General features: G+C 34.7%; 1 protein-coding gene across 6 annotated transcripts in view; it reads right to left on the bottom strand.

Moving 5' to 3' along the window:
- Positions 1 to 17715, bottom strand: part of COL24A1 (collagen type XXIV alpha 1 chain) — a 294053-nt gene that overhangs the window by 106054 nt on the left and 170284 nt on the right. For all 6 annotated transcript variants that reach the window (XM_084874405.1, XM_084874404.1, XM_084874403.1 and 3 more), the window contains exons 33-38: positions 16338 to 16391; positions 9975 to 10028; positions 4523 to 4576; positions 3778 to 3831; positions 2395 to 2448; positions 1773 to 1880 (exon numbers count right to left, since the gene is read on the bottom strand). In XM_084874405.1, coding sequence (XP_084730531.1) covers positions 1773 to 1880; positions 2395 to 2448; positions 3778 to 3831; positions 4523 to 4576; positions 9975 to 10028; positions 16338 to 16391 — 378 coding nt within the window. The remainder of the gene's footprint in view (positions 1 to 1772; positions 1881 to 2394; positions 2449 to 3777; positions 3832 to 4522; positions 4577 to 9974; positions 10029 to 16337; positions 16392 to 17715) is intronic.

Here is a 17715-nt window from a genome sequence, read left to right as displayed (position 1 = left end):
GTGGGGGGTCCTCAAACTAATACCCTGTGGATACTGAGGAATTATAATTAATTTTAGGAGGAATAAAAAGTTATATGTGAATTTTGAACTGCATGGGGGGCCAGGGCCCCTAACTCCCACATTGTTCAGGAGTCAACTTTAGAGAATAAAATACATATATATATGTATATATACACATACATATATATGTATGTATATATATACATACATATATATGTGTGTGTGTGTGTGTGTGTGTGTGTATATATATATATATATATATATATATATATATATATATATATATAATTGATTTTTTTTTTTTTTTTACAGAGAGAAAGAGACAGGGATAGAGAGTTAGAAACATCAATGAGAGAGAAACGTTGATCAGCTGCCTCCAGTAAACCTCCTACTGGGGATGTGCCCACAACCAAGGTACATGCCCTTGATTGGAATTGAAACTAGGACCTTTCAGTCTGCAGACCGATGCTCTATCTACTTAGCCAAACCGGTTAGGGCTCAAGGGTCAACTTTACATTAAAAGGATCATATACCATGATAAAGTGGGATTTATTTCAAGGATGCAAGGATGATTCAACATCTTCAAATAACCAATGTGATATAACATGTGCATAGAATTAAAGATAAAAACCATATAATTAACAAATGCTGAAAAAGCATTTGACAAAATTTTAATAATCTTTCATGATAAAAACTGTTAACAAATTGGTCACAGAAGAAATATAATAAAGGTTATATATGACAAATCCACAGTTAACATCATACTCAATGGAGAAAGTTGAAAGCTTTCCCTCTAAAATTAGGAACAAGATAAGGGTGACTCTCACCACTCCTATTCAATATAGTACAAGAAGCCATAGCCAGAGCAATCATGCATGAAAAAGAAGTAAAAGGCATACAAATTCGAAAGGAAGCAGGAAGGGTGTGGAGGATGGTCTGAGACCTGCCCTTGTGCCCACCACAGCCTTTCAGCCCACAATTTTTTTTCAAGGTGCATGAATTCGTGAACTGGGCCCCTAGTTCAGCTATAAAAGAAGAAAATTCTGCCATTTGCAACAACATGGATGGACCTTGAAGACATTATATTATATGAAATAAGTCAGATAGAGGAAGACAAATATTGTAGAATCTCATGTACAGGTGTTATCTAAAAAAAAAAAACAAAAAAAAACTGAGCTCAGAGAAACAGAGTAGATTGGTGGTTGCCAGGGGCAGGGAGTGGGGAAAATGGATGGCACAAACTTCCAGTTATAAGATGGATAAATTCTGGGGATCTAATGTACAGCCTGATGACTATACTTAGCAACACCGTGTTGTATAGTTGAAAGTTGTTAAGAGAGAAAATCTTAAAAATTTCCACCACACACACAGAAAGGTAACTATGGGGGTAATTGTGTTAACTAACCTTATTATGGCAATCATTTAGCTATATATATATATATATATATATATATATATATATATATATATATAATCATTATGTTGTACACCTTAAACTTAATATGGTATGGTATAATATAAGTGAATTGTATCTCAATAAAGTTGTAAAAAAAATTCAATGGCTCTTGTGACACACGGAAAAGTGTCTTTTTTCCTTGGATATTAGGTAGGTTGATAATCACCCTGGTTTGTCACTCTCTCAAGCCACAATTCTTCACCTCCAATTACTCAGGGCCCATATAAGAGGTTTACAAAGTGTGTGTGTGCAAGTGTGTGTGTGAGTAGGAGACTGAGTTCAATGAGTATTTAAAAGTGAATCCAGAAGTACTCACCGGAGGGCCCATTAGACCTGGTCCACCCAAGGGCCCCACAGCCCCTGGTAAGCCTGTCTCTCCGTTTTCTCCATCCTCTCCAGGCAGTCCCCTTCCACCTGGGCTCCCCTGTAATCCAGTAAAAATGTTTAAGGAAGAGAAAGTAGTGAAATAATTATACCACATAATAAGCAGATTTTTGTTTAGAATACAAAAATAGTTATATAAAGGGTGAGACAAAAGTAGGTTTATAGTTGTTCATATGGAAAATAATATAATAGCCCTGGCTGGTGGTGCTCAGTGGGTAGAGTGTCAGCCCAGGCATGGAAGAGTCATGGGTTTAATTCCTGGTTAAGGGCACATACCTGCTCTTGCATGAGGCAGTCAATTGATGTCTCTCTCTCACATTGATGTTTCTCTCTCTCTCTTTCTTCTCTCTCCTTCCCCTCCCCTCTCTCTAAAAATCAATAAGAAAAATATCTGGTAAGGATTAACAACAAAATAATAATAATACAATAATCAATTAATAAACTCAGTTTCACATACTCACAACAGTAAACCTATTTTTGCCCCACTCTGTATAATAGTTTAAAGATTTCACAAAAACATCTACTTTATACATAATGTTAAAAGTACAATTTACCTTTACTCCATCTTTTCCTTGGAGACCTTCTTCTCCAGGAGCTCCAGGCTCACCCTATTTTGTAGCAGAAACAGTAAAATTTATTATTTTGCTAAATCATTTCATTTTATTTTGCTTATTTTATTTTGTTTTACCTATAGAAAGCAGCATCTATTTCTACTTCTACTTTGTTTATAAGGAATATTTGACAGTATAAGAAGCATGATTTCATTTTCCTAGAATAGCTCTAAAGATGATTTAAGGAGTTCTAGTGCTGTGAATTCAAATTACAAGATGGCACCCGACTATCAGTAACTTTTAGATAATAATACCCATTTGGCAGCTTTGGAAATTTATAGAGTCACACCTCAGTTTTTGAGTTTAAAAACTGCAAACACCACAGCTCATAAAATTATAGTACTTTGATATGCTAATGTGACATGGATTAATAAAACTTAATCCCATTAAATTCAGTGTACCTTACTTTTTAGTGTCTGTATTTTATCCTTTACAGACGAGAAGCAACAGTGAGACCCTGATACACCAAGAAGCTGTCTTATAGAAACAGAACTCATAGACAGGTAGAGCCATGCTTTGTGACACCAATAAAATAATAGCACTGGCTCTCTTGCTAACTGAACTATTTGAATGTTTAAAAACGACATTAATTATTACTAGACCCGATAGCACTGGCTCTCTTGCTAACTGAACTATTTGAAAGTAAATTAATCAATCCATCTTCACAGTTGTCCCACTGCTCCCACCACTGACACTTGTATTACTCTGATGCCACACTGCCTGCCCCACCTCCTGCAAAAAAAGGGAAAAATATAGAAGAAACTGGATGCAAAATAGATCTCCCTACTTTGGCTTTTAGTAAACTAATGTCTCAGAATTACGTAGGCACTGTTATCTTAGGAAAGGACTTGCCACAGATCAAATTAAAGGCTGTCTCTATCAGAATAACTTGTGTAAGCTATCTATTTATAACTATTTGCAATTATTTCCTTGAATGAGCTAACATGATTAGTTCTTTTTCAATATAAATTATATTTCAATCTTTTGTCTATTTTGTTAGGTCAGGAAATAGACTGAGAATTGATCACTAGTACTTGTGAATTTATTTTTAATGCTAACATTAGTGATAATCTCAGGGACATCTGGCAAGGGTTCTGCAAAGTACACCTGATTCTGAGAAAAGGACATCTGAGGTTAGGACTCTAAATGATACTAAATCACAACATGAATAGAGTCTGGCATGGAGCTTTGAAATTACAAAATACATTCAGATTTTCTAAACACAACAGAAAAGTTTATTATGCAATTTTTGAGGTCTTTGGGCTAGATTTTGAGTCTCTAAAACAGTTGGGCAGTGCACTACGATGGTTTCTAGTAGATCCTTACCCGCAGCCCTGGCTCCCCAGTAACTCCAGCAGTGCCTACCGGTCCAACATCTCCCTGTAGACACAAAGGGAAAGAGTAAGCTCTTTTCCATTGAAACTTGACGTTTAATAATTATGGGGGCATACCATGAAGATAGTGGTTCTAAAACAAACTTATTGTTTCCTTTTCTCCAAAAATTTATTGAAATTTTTGCTCATTAGTTTTATTATTTGTATCCCTCCCTAAATACTGAGTGGCCAGTTTATTATGATCTCTGAATGCATAATAATCTGGCCACTCAATATATATATATACACACACATACACACATACCTATACATGGCCCGGTGCATGAATTCATGCATGGCTGGGGTCCGGCCTGCCTGGCTAGGGGGAGGGAACATGGGCAGTTGGCCGGCCTGCCTGCTGGTCAAACTCTCGGTTGAGTGAACAATTTGCATATTAGCCTTTTATTATATAGGATATACATTGAGTGGCTAGATTATTATGCATTCAGAGATCATAATAATATGGCCACTCAGTGTATGTGTGTGTATATATATCTAACCTATATACACACATACAAATTTTCTGGCTCATTTAAATTTGTTTTCTGGCTCATTTAAAAATACTTTCCAAATTTATCTGCTGTCCTTCACTTACTTTCAAGGTGGTTTTGCCAAAAGGTGACCAACATAGGGAATTCAATGGTGAAAGTTTAGAGACCCACCCTCCACTGCCCACTTTTACCCTTTAGGAAGGTTACCTTTGCACCTGGCTCTCCTTGTAGACCAGACTCTCCCTCAATACCTGAAAGTCCCTAGAAGAGAATGATTAGACACATCATTCCTTAACCAATTACAAAGGAATAACAATATCATAAAGTGGTAGTAGCTTTTAGCTCAAGGGTAAGATATCTGTGTCCAGGAGAGGGTCTTTGATACTCATTTATAAACTTCATGGCATAAGATTAGATAATATCTGGGACTTTTTAATAGGTGAAATGTCAAAATAACATAACCTAAAATAAAAAACCTTTCAAAAATATTTTTATTAATTTCAGGGAGGAAGGGAGAAGGAGAGAGAGAGAGAGAGAAACATTAATGATGAGGGAGAATCATTTATTGGCTGCCTCCTGAATGCCCCACAGTGTGGATCTGCCTCCTATACACCCCACACTGGGGATCAAGCCTGCAACCTGGGCAAATGCCCTGATTAGGAATCGAACCATGATCTCCGGGTCCATAGGTCAATATTCAATCACTAAGCCACACTGACAAGGCTAAAATAAAATATTTTAAGACCAGTTTCTTTTAATTTTTTTAAAAGATATATTTTATTGATTTTTACAGAGAGGAAGAGAGAGGGATAGAGAGTCAGAAACATCAATGAGAGAGAATCATCAATCAGCTGCCTCTTGCACACCCCCTACTGGGGATGTGCCCGCAACCAAGGTACATGCCCTTGACCAGAATCGAACCTGGGACCTTTCAGTCCACAGGCCGACGCTCTATCCATTGAGCCAAACCGGTTTCGGCACTTTCTTTTAATTTTTACATTCATTCTTTAATCATTGGTCAAAGACAAATTACCTCCCATTGTTTTTAAAATTTTCTATTCTCATACTATTTTCTGTGTGTTTTCACTTTTTAACCTTACCACCCATTTCTGTTAAGCCCTCTAGAATACACTTCCTCTACAAAAATTCAGTTTTATAAAATACATCATACAAAAAGGATACACATTTATTCATATTGTAAAAGACTAGAGGCCCGATGCACGAAGATTTGTGCAAGAATAGGCCTTCCTTCCGCTGGCTGCCGGCACCCAGGACCCGGGCCTTCCCTCTGGCCACCACCTTCCACCTTTGCTCTGGCCTGGAGCCGCCTTCTGCCTTTGCATGCTGCCCAGAGAACCAGAGCGGCTAGAGTGAAATAGAATGCCTGCGTTCTTGCTATGGCAACAACGCAAGTGTCCAGGCCCAGCTGCCACCACCTTTGTTGTGTGAATTCCTCCTTATGGGCTGTGGGTGCTGCCATATTTGTCTGGGCATGATGGCCAATTTGCATATTCTGCCTTGATCAGCTGCTTCCTGTACACACCCAACTGGGGATGTGCCCGCAACCAACCTACATGCCCTTGACTGGAGTCAAACCTGGGACCCTTCAAGTCCACAGGCCGACACACTATGTGCTAAGTCAAACGGGTCATGGCTGTCAGCTCTTCTTGGTTTCTTTTATTCCTTTCTTAGGTTCAATCCAGTAGCTGATATTCTGATCTCTGTGATACCTGTTTTTATCATATATATATATATATATATATATATATATATATATATATATATATATATTTAATTTCATTTTTTCCCATCACCTTTTATCCCCTCTATGCCCTCTTCCATCTCCACCCATCCCACTTTATCCTGCAATCACCATACTGTTGTCCATGTCCATGAGTTCTCTCTCATTTTCTTTTCTTTATTACACTATCCCTTTCCCACACCTCCTCCCACCTCCCAGCTGTCTGCCTGCTCTCTATGACTCTGTCTCTATTCTGCTTGGTAGTTCAGTTTGTTCATTAAATTCCATCATGAGTGAAATCATATGGTACTTGTCTTTTGCTGATTGGCTTATTTGATGTAGCATAGTGGATTAGAAAGTGATTGTGATACAGTTACACAATGAAATACTACTCTGCTGTAAAAGGAAATAAAAAATTTACCCTTTGTGACAGCATGGTTAAATCTGTGGTACCTATTTTAATACCAATCTTGAATTAGCACTTAAAATCCCCTTTTAAATTTAAATTCTCAGTAAAATACTGATGGAAAAAGTTACACATTTGTACAGAGTGGCATCATTACATGTTGAGAGGCACAGTGGCTAAGAGAATAGTATGTGTAGAGAAATCACCTAAATTTAAATGTAGGCTCTAGCCCTAGCAGTTTGGCTCAATGAATAGGGTGTAGGGAGGGGTGGATGCTGGGGCAGCAGAGCTGGATGTGGCCTGAGAAAAGGCTGCTGTGGCTCTGTCACCTTACCCAACAGACCTTGGGTTAGCCTGCTGCCTGCTGGTTATGTGGTCTAGGTAGAGTTAGCTCTACCGAGGATAGAACATCAGCCTGCAGACTCAAGGGTCCCAGGTTTGATTCTGGTCAAGGGCATGTACGTTGGTTGCGGGCACATCCCCAGTTGGGAGTGTGCAGGAGGCAGCTGATTGATGTTTCTCTCTCATCGATGTTTCTAACTCTCCCTCTCCTTTCCTCTCTATAAAAAATCAATAAAATATATTTAAAAAAATAAATGTAGGCTCTATCACTACTACTAGCTTTGCTCCTGTGCAAGATACTTAATCATTTCAGGCCTTAGTTTCCTCATTTGCAGAATGAGGGTAACAGCTGAATCTACCTTATAGGGCACGCAATTGTTCATTAAAACAACAAAGCACATTTAAATAGACCTAATCACATAGACAGTGTTCCAGAATTATTGGCTGTTATCTTCTTCATCATAATTGATCTAATGCAAATTCAGTCTTCTGCTTCACCTTGACTTTTAATAAGGTGTATATGTTCTTTAACCTGTCATTTCCCTCTTCCATTATCCTCAACTACTATCCTAAATCAGCGTATTTTCCTCAACTGATCTGCTCATCCTCTACTCCTCATCACAACAGAATTCTTGTCTCCTACTGTTAAAACATCTTCAGAGTATGAGGTATGGCTTCTCTCAGCTTTCCTCAGGCTCAGAGGATGTGGATTAGAGTAGGTTATCATAATTAGCTTTGGAGTCAGATGTGGATTTAAAGCCGGTCTCTGCTACTCATTAACTATTTAGCTTGGGCAGTCTGGCAGATTCTGATCTTAAGCTTCCTAAGCCTTGGTCTCAGAAAAGAGTATTACCATCCATCCTGTTGCACAACCTAGAAATCTGGGAATCATTTTTTACTTCTCTTTTCCATATCCCACAAATATTCAGGGTTACACAATTTACATAACAAACATTTCTCAAATCAATCCCCTCCTTTCATTTTCTATGCCTACTACTTTAGTTCAGACGGCCATCATTCTTTGCCTGGTTGAAGGCAATAGCCTTTGAGTAGGTCTACATGTCTTCATTTTTGTCTTCTCAAATACATACTCCTTGCAACTGCTGAGTTATATTTCAAATCTAACTTTATCACTACTTTGCTTATACCTTACAATTATAATAGGCCATGACATATGAAGTTCAAGCTTTTTAACAGAATACACAAGACTTTTCATCTTTTCATGACCTAACTTCATCTATCATCACTTCTTACTTTGACTTTAAGTATCAGTGAAGCCACACTGCCTCATATTTGCATGTTTCTGCTCATGTTATCCTCTTTCTTGGAATTCCCTTATTCTTATTTCTTCTTTTCATAGGGCTAATATTTACTTCTTAAAACTCCTCTCATACCTCCTTCTCTCTCTCTCTCTCTCTCTCTCTCTCTCTCTCTCTCTCTCTCTCTCTCTCTCTCTCTCTCTCTTTCTCTCTCTCTCTCTCTCTCATACATATCTTCTGTTTTCTTTACCCAGGTGAGGTTAAGTGCACTTAAATTGCCCTGTGAATATCTCCAGCATTGGGTTTAATGCATTGTAACATAATGATCTTTTGTATGATTATGTTTTAGAATAGATTATGAACTTCTAAAGAAGTCAGAGACCATATCTCAGCCATCCTTTTATCCTTAGTAATATAAAACAAAAATCATGGCATAATCAAGGAATTAAAAATAGGGGAGGAGAACTGAACACATAAAGGAAGAGAAAAGTTTTATTGGGATGTGGTTGAAGAGGTCTGCAGAGGTTAAATAATATAGAATATTATTTATTATGTTAAGAAATTAACATTTTATTAAGGCTATGAGAACCATTAAAACATTTTAAGGAGAGAGATGATATGACAAAGATAAGCAGGCAACAAGCTAAGAAATGATGGGAATTGGTTGAGACATGGGATAAAAACAGAGGACCAGAGTACTGGCAATAGTGATGAAAAGGAAAGGTTAGAGTTGAGACATAGCAGAGGGGAGGATGGGAGGACCTACTCAAAGAGGAAAGATGGATAATTGGAGAGCAAGAAGTACGGTAGGAAGAGAAGCTTAGGATGACTCAGTTGAAGACTAATAGGCCAAAGGGTTATCTTTCAGTGAAATGGGAATAACAGAACATAGAATAGTGGGAAAGTAATGGTTTTGGTTTAGATATTTTAATTTGAGATGGATGTGGGATATCTAGGTACATATGTAAAAGACAACAGAAAATAAATAAGTGGAGCTAAAGACAGAGGTATACATTAGAGCTATCCAGCTGAAAGCTGGGGCAAAGGGGAGATAAGGACCCATATGTAATATCTTATTCAATAATAAAAAAAAGAAAACAAAACAATAAAGTCACTGTGATAATATGACTGCTAAACTGAGGAAGAAGGACAGCTTCACATAAAACCCAAGAAAGGCTCATCAGATGGTAAAGAGCAGAACCAGGAGACAGCAGCTTTAAAGAAGCCAAGGAAGGAGAGAATTTATGTACAACTTATTTAGTGCTAATTTGAATAAACCATAGAGATAGTAATTAGATTATATAATCATAACAACTGGGGCTTATTATTCCAAAATATATGCTGAACAGGGGTCAATTTTCAATATTCTTCTATAAGGAAGATGTAACATAGAAAGTTATCAAGTTAAGTCGAAACTGGTTTGTCTCAGTGGATAGAGCGTCGGCCTGCAGACTGAAGGGTCCCAGGTTCAATTCCTGTCAAAGGCATGTACATTGGTTGCGGGCACATCCCCAGTAGGAGGTGTGTAGGAAGCAACTGATCGATGATTCTCTCTCATCGATGTTTTTAACTCTCTGTCCCTCTCTCTTCCTCTCTGTAAAAAATCAATAAAATATATTAAAAATATATATAAAAGAAAGTTATCAGTTAATTCTCAATAGGTTAAGGGGAAGTTTTATTCTGTCATTTAAATTAGCTGGTAGGAGGAAAAGTTTATGGATATAAGATTAAGTCTACAACACAGTCATTTGCTTTTAATGGAATTTTAGGCTTTACTTTCTGACTATGAAATAAAACACTATAGAATTATTCTCCATAATATATATTTAATATATCAATTATACCTTTGAGGAGTCTTACAGGAAGTATTAAGTGCCAATGAACTAACGAGAAAGAACCACAAAATATTACCTCAGCACCCATTTCTCCAGGAGGTCCAGCATCACCTTGCAGTCCCCGTGGTCCCTGTATTAAAATAAAACTTAAAATCTGAGAATCAAATATTATTCTATATTTTAATTAGCATATGCATCTAAATATGGAATTTATAAGATATCACATGTAATATATCACAATATACTTATGAATGTTTCACTTTACTTTCTGTATAAACTAAAAGTATATCTCTTTTGATACATATGTGTTTCTTTTGTGAATAATAGTAAGATATGCTTGGATTCACAAGAAAAGTTAGTACCATTTATTCTTTCATTCCCTAATTTACTCATTCATCAATAAATACTCATCAAATGCCCAATACTTAAGAAATATTGTGCTAAGGGGTTTTAAAAGTTATCTTATTTAATGACCATGATGATTATAGATTTACTTAACATTCTGGGGAAATATGTGACAAAAGCAGCATTTTTGAAGAAGCAAATATTTGGTCTCCAATGATATAAAAATAGGCTGTCGTACTTTATCACAGTAGAGTCCAGTTGAGTATTTCTGTTTCCTATGAATGGATGTAACAATGTTCACATGGGATAATCACTAAGGTGCAGCAAAATGCATGATGGGACTGTTATGGAAGTCTTGGTCACTGTGATATTGAATAGTTTAATTTTAAGGAAATAAGTATTAATTACCTTACTACTTAAAAATTAAATTGGTCAATTTAAGGGATCTTCTTAAGGTGTGGAAGCCATTTAACTGACTAGAATTATTTTAGATAAATTCATACTTATTTAACAGCTACAATATAATGGTATTTCTCCAGTCATGCAAAAGAGCTACTTGCACTTTTTGATCTTTCTGGAAAGACAGTAATTTTGATCTTTCTGGAAAGACAAAAATGTTTTTTAGATTGAGAAAATAACAAGAGACTTAAAGTTTTCTATAATGTTATACTCCATCACAATTTTGTAAACATATGACTTCTTTTAAAAATGTAATAATGGGGAGCAAAACTGGTATGATTGTTTATCTTAAACTATTTTTCTAAATCATTACAGTAATGTTCATTTAAAAGTATTTGAAAAGTGTGTAAAGTATTAAAAAAACCAGATTAAGTCAAACACCATAAATATCATACTTATAAATAATTCTGCAACCTTATGCTATATGCTTAATATTCTATTCTAAATGTAAACACTGAATTACATTCTTCTAAACTAGCGGCTCAATGCACAAAATTCGTGCAAGGGGGCTCAGCCCTTGCAGCCCCGGCTTCGTCCAGACAGTCGTCTGGAAGGATGTCTAGAAGACTGTTTGGCTCTCTGGCTTAATGAGCATATTATGCTTTTATTATTATAGATATTTCATAACAAATGTATTCAAAGGCTAAACAGTATTGCATTTAATATTCCACAGTACCATAAATTAATCATTTTCTTAATACTATAGACATGTATACTGTTTTTAATTCCTCTTTTTGTAAAATGTTGCTTTAGTGGGTTTATTATATGCATGTTGGACCAGTGATAAGTGAAAGTTAAGTTCTGTAACATCATGTGATATTGTCAAATGACTGAGATAAACTTTTGAATGACAGGATTATAAATACAATTGGTATATTGATGTCACTTATATTGTACTCTATTGAAGGTATTAAGAGGTCAGTGATATTTTTCAATTATGGCTTATTAAATATTGTGAGTAATATTTTAAAATTTATAGATTAGCCTCAAAATGTACTACTATCCTATTATAAACACACTCAGAGAAACATCTTTGTGCATAAGTCTATATGTATGGTCAACATTTTCCCCCTTAAAACACAATCTGAAATGTAGTATTATTTGGTCAAAAGTCAAGTAAATTTCTAAAAAGGTTGCAATAATTAACATTAAAAAAGCAACATAGAAAAATTAAAACCTATATCTGAATGCATACCAACACAGACTATTTTTAAAATTCTTTGTTAATTTGATGGACAACCTGGTACTTTAAAAGTGTGTATATTTAACTAGTTTGGTGTAATATTATTTTTGCCATTTGTTTATCAGCTATCCATTATATTCTATTTGTTGCTTGATCATGCCCTTTGCCCACATATTTTGGGAGTCACTTAAAAATATTTGTATATTAGGGGCATTATGTATTAAGGACATTAACTTTTATCTTTCCTATTTTACTGCTAATTTCATGCACTCTGTAGTTTGTCATTTTATTTTAAAAATATATTAAGGATAACCTCCCACCTGCTCTCAAACATTATCACTATAGAACACTTGGAAATACACAAAATTAAAAATTGCCCAAAATAACCACTGGAACCACTTAATATTTTGATGTATCTCCTTAAATCTTTGAATTTTTAAAAAAAATTAGGATGAGAAAAGTTTTAAATTTGTATATAATTAAATAAAGCTGTCAGCCTTTTATTACTTTTAAAATCATATTTAAATTTAAATATTTACCCTATTTAAAAATTCTTTCACCTACTCTTATTAGTTATGATTTAAAAATATTTATTTATTTAAGCCTTTGGTTTTAAAAAAATATATTTTATTGATTTTTTACAGAGTCGAAAGAGAGGGATAGAGAGTTAGAAACATTGATGAGAGAAAATCATCAATCAGCCACCTCTTGCACATCCCCTACTGGGGATGTGCTCACAACCAAGGTACATGCCCTTGACTGGAATCGAACCTGGGACCTTTCAGTCCACAGGCCAATGCTCTATCCACTGAGCCAAACTATTTTAGACTAAGCCATTGTTTTTATGTACAATTTGAGGTGAGAATCAGGATGATGTTTTATTGAGTTGTAAACCTGGAACCTGTATGGTTTTGCAAACCAATGTCACCTCAATAAGTTCATTTTTAAAAAATACACCTCTTAATCAAGTATTGACACTTTCTATTTTTCACTTTATGTTGTAGTGAATGTAACTGCTTAAGGCTTCCTTGAATATATCAAGTTGTTCTATGCCCTCAAGTCTTTCCTCATGCTATTCCATTCACTCTAGAGTATTTTTTTTGTCATATTCTCTTGGCTAACTCTCATTTATCCAAGATTCAAACCAAGTACCATTTCCTTATCCAAGTCTTCTGGGAAATGCATGTTGGGCTAACTATTATCCTAATACTTTTATTGGGATAACTTTTAATAGTTATCCCAATAAAAGTATAAAACTTCCTTTGTGCTATTTTAAAACTGTAAACTAACCTCTATTTTAGTATTTATCCTATTATGTGGAAATGATTTGTTTAATGTGTTACTTATATTTCTAATAACTGTGAACTCTTCATGTGTTAATAAACCCCTCAGCATTCAGCACAGTACTTCACTACTGTAACATTGTCCTCATAAAATATTAAAATATTTTATATATTTTTATGTTCCACATATCTGTATGTCTATATTTGGATCAGTGTCACATAATTTAATTGTTCTAACTAATCTCTTTTAAATTCTAGTAACATTATCTTCTATGCCAGGTTAAAAATATTGAGCTATTTTTCCTACTCATTCATATTTATGATTGGAATAATTAGACCAAACCTCTATAACCAATTTATAATAGGAAATAGAATTAGGTTAAATATAATACATTAATTTAAAAGTATCCTTTATTTATTTATTTATTTATTTATTTATTTATTTATTTATTTATTTAAATATGTCTTTATTGCTTTGAGAGAGAGAGAGGAAGGAAGAAGGAGAGAGTAAAAAACATCAATGTGAGAGAGAAACATTAATTGACTGTCTACTGGGAATTAAGACCGAAACCATGAATGTGCCCTGACCAGGAATTGAACCAGTGACCTTTAGGTGGATGAAAGAAACCTCAACCAACTGAGCCACAAAAGCCATGGCTTTATTTATTTTTTTTTTAAAATCATCATTTATTTTTCAGTCTTCTATTTAGATAATATTTTTTTCTACCTAAGTTAATTTCTAGGTTACTTAGCAAATTTTTGAAATTTTCATCATATTTTTCTTCTTATTGAAGGTAATTTTATACAGTTGTGCACTGTATAAATCTACGAGTACTATATACATCAGTTTTGTATTGACTGGAGTTCTTTTTCAAATGTGATTGAAATCTAGATTAGAGATCAGCAAGCCTTTTCCTAAAGGGCCAGATAATAAATTATCTTAAGCTTGTGGATCCTGTGGCTGCTGTCACATATGTCAACTTTACTGTTGTAGTAAGAAAAGAGCCATACTTATATGTGAACGGTTATAGATGTGTTTCAACACAACTTTATTTACAAAAGGAAGTGACTGATCTGAGGGCTATCATTGTGTATAGCTTCACAGTTTAGCCTATATACTTCTAAAGGAATCCAAGATTGTCAGGAAGATTTTAAGATAGGTTCTGATTAGAGCTGAACTGGGTATGTGTTTGATTTTCTTCTCACCTCTTTCAGTATGCTCTTCAGTTCATTCCTCTTCTATGAACATCTATTAAAATTTGACTATTTTTTAAAGTTCAGATCTTTTTCTTCTCTCACTACAATATTCTCTCTCTAGGTCAATGACTCCATTATTTTTAACTTCAGTAAATTCCTCTGCTCTGAGTTCCTTATCTAATTTTTAACTTCAGATTAGTCAAAGACACCTCAAATCTAACATAGCTAAACTGCACTTATATCCTGCAATTTTCAAACCTAGCTTTCTGTTATTTCCTGTTTTAGTAAATGATATAATTCTCTCATTAATTCTTCAAGCCAGAAATTTAGGAATTGTACTTCACATACAGAGTATCTATCTTCTGTTGATTTTATCTCCTTTTGAATTTTTTTATACCTATGCACTTTTCTCTGCTAATCTAAAGGGTTCTACCATCTCTTATCTTGCAACAGAGAGCCACTCTTTTCCCTCCTTGGTCCATTACAGTTTGATCTCTACCTTATGGTTTGTGTTATTTTAACAAAGTAATAATTGAGCAATAAAACTAGTCCCATCCTTTCAGTGGCATCCCTTTGTTCGTAGAATAAAAGTACAAATCCTTGTGAACATGGCTCATAAAGCTGCACGCATTTTGTCCCCTGCCTCCCTTTCTATCCACATTATGCCCTTATTTTCTATCTGACTCTGTGCCACAGCCATGTTGGCCTTTTTTTTTTTTTATCTTTAACTAAATATGTAGTGCTTCTCCCCAGGCTTGACTTCTCTCTAGAATGACATTTTCCCATGCTTGCCTAAGTACTATTCATCCGGGAGATCACAGCTCAAAACTCCTCCTTGTGGAAGCTTTTTCTACCCCCAGTTAGGCTAGTGTCTCTTAGAACTAAATTCCTATACTTTAGAGCATTCTTCTCATTTTTAAATTATCCATTTATTTCTGTTATTAATTAATGTGAAATTCTATCATTGACTGAAAACTCCATGGTTTCCATTATACTCCAAGTGCAGGTTCTTAGCAAATATTTGTTGATTGAATGAATGAATGATCAACTATCCAAATCCAAATACTTGTATTGCAATGAATAAACCAGCTTTGAATCTTGTTTAAGAAAAAGAGACAACTCTAATAGGTGTTGAGTATGGAAAAGTTGTCTTCTATTTTATTATTCTCAAAATATAAACATGTTTCAATATCTCTTCTGCGACATTCATTTTATCAATTTACTTCTGTATTTTTCTGTACTATGTCTTGGCCAGGCAGCTCAAATATATGAAACAAAACCTATTTTATCCATTACCAATTGATTTATATTTTATTTACCAGCCTCTCTAACCCTATGACCTGGATGTCAATTTTAAGATGTTAAGACATTTAGTCATGTATGACTATAATAACAAATCTTTTCTTGCATAAGGTCAAATATATTGTCTCTGCTGTTGTCTTGGCTCTATTAACACACTTATTTTTTTTAAATGTGTTCTTTATTACGACTAAATTCTCATTCTACTTCATTCCATCTAATAATATTAGCTGAATGATTATATCAATGGGATATGAACTTTGGTCAGTTCAAGTTTAACAAACATGCATTAAGTAGATATTGTATAATATACCAGACATTAAACCTGGAAAGAAAATTGATAAGAATAACTTTTTGACTTTTAGAACTTCCCACTTGCTACTAGCTAAAAATTATGCAAAGGCCACCTATAAACCATTGTGTCAATTGATGTATTAGATCAGCCCAGAAGATTGTAAGACTATATTGTATTGTAAGTCTTAGAAGCTTGTTACAACATATTATATCTGAAGAATGACTTCATAGGCAAGAAAAAATAAATTGTGAGAAACTTGGTGTGGCAAGTTCTTTCTTTTTCACAATTCATTTTCCATGGAAACTCAATAATTAAATTACATTATTCTAAGTATGATGCAAAGTTTTGTATTATTGAAAAGTATAAAGAGAGACTTACTGGTTCTCCTGCAAGTCCCCTGTCACCAGTACTCCCAGGAGGTCCTTGTGATCCCTGAACAAACAAAGGTGAACCTGAAAAGTGATGCTTTAAAAATGTTTTAGACAGTTCCCTTACCTCAGCTTTCTTTTACAATTGTCCCACCTAACTTTCTGTCTACTTCTATTCTTTTTTTTACCTTTTGTGATAAAATATACATACCATAAAACTCACCATTTTCACAATTTTTAAATGTACATTTCTGTGGCTTTAAGTACATCCACACTATTGTGCTACCATTACCACCATCTACTCTTAAACCATTCTGTCTTTCCAAACTGAAACTTTATACTCATTAAATAATTGCCTATCTCCCTCCTCTACTCCTATGGCAACCATCATTCTAGTTTCAGTCTCCGAATTTCACTACCTTATAAAGGAATGAATACAATATTTGTTCTTTTGTGTCTGCCTTATTTCATGTAGCACAATGTCTTCAAGGCTTATCTATGTTGTAACATGTATTAAGATTTCCTTCCTTTTCAAGGTTGAATGACATTCCATAAAATATATATATACTACATTTTGTATATTCATTTATGTGTCAGTGAACATTTGGGATTTCTACCTTTTGGCTACTGTGAATAATGCTCCTATAAACACTGTTGTACAGATATCATTTTGAGTCTCTACTTTCAAAACTTTTAGATATATACCTAGAAGTGAAAATGATAGATTAAATGGTAAATTTATCTTTAAATGTTTGAAGAATAAACAAATAGGAAATCTCAAAAAAGAAATTATAGAACTGAAATTAAATATCTGACATAAAAGTTAAAACTATAATATCATAAATAAAATTTCACTCAATGAGCTTAACAAGTGAGTAAAGAATGATTGGGCTTATCCAATTAAAAAAAGAAAATGAGAAAAAGAAAGGTTGGAATATGAATGTATAGAATCTCAGGGACCTAAGGGATGTCATCAAATGTTTAACATGTATATTTAATTGGAATTTAAGAAGGAAAGAAGAGAGAAGAGAGGGTAAAAAAAATATCTGGGGGGGGAAAAAACAAAGTTGAAAAATTTCCAATTTAGTGAAAACACCAATTTATCCATATAAGAAGCTCAGCAAACCTCAAGCTCACTATATGCAAAACAAAAATCCCCACAAAAAACAACAACCATCTAGGGAACATGTGTCAAACACAAGGCCCGCAGGCCAAATCCAGCCCGCCAGGCCTTGCAATGTGGCTCGCACCGCGCTGTCATCACTGCACTCCGCTGTCAGTTTATGACATTGTCAGTTTATGACTGTTCAGTAAACCATTCGGCCCGCGATTTTGGCTGGATTTTAGATTTTGGCCCCTTCTCTGATTGAGTTCGACACCCCTAATAG

This window comes from Pipistrellus hanaki (genome assembly GCF_964339955.1).
Source record: "Pipistrellus hanaki genome assembly, chromosome: 2".
In the NCBI taxonomy this organism is placed as follows: Eukaryota; Metazoa; Chordata; class Mammalia; order Chiroptera; family Vespertilionidae; genus Pipistrellus; species Pipistrellus hanaki.
The sequence above is the reverse complement of the archived record's forward strand: the minus strand, read 5'-3'. Positions and strand labels throughout refer to the sequence as shown.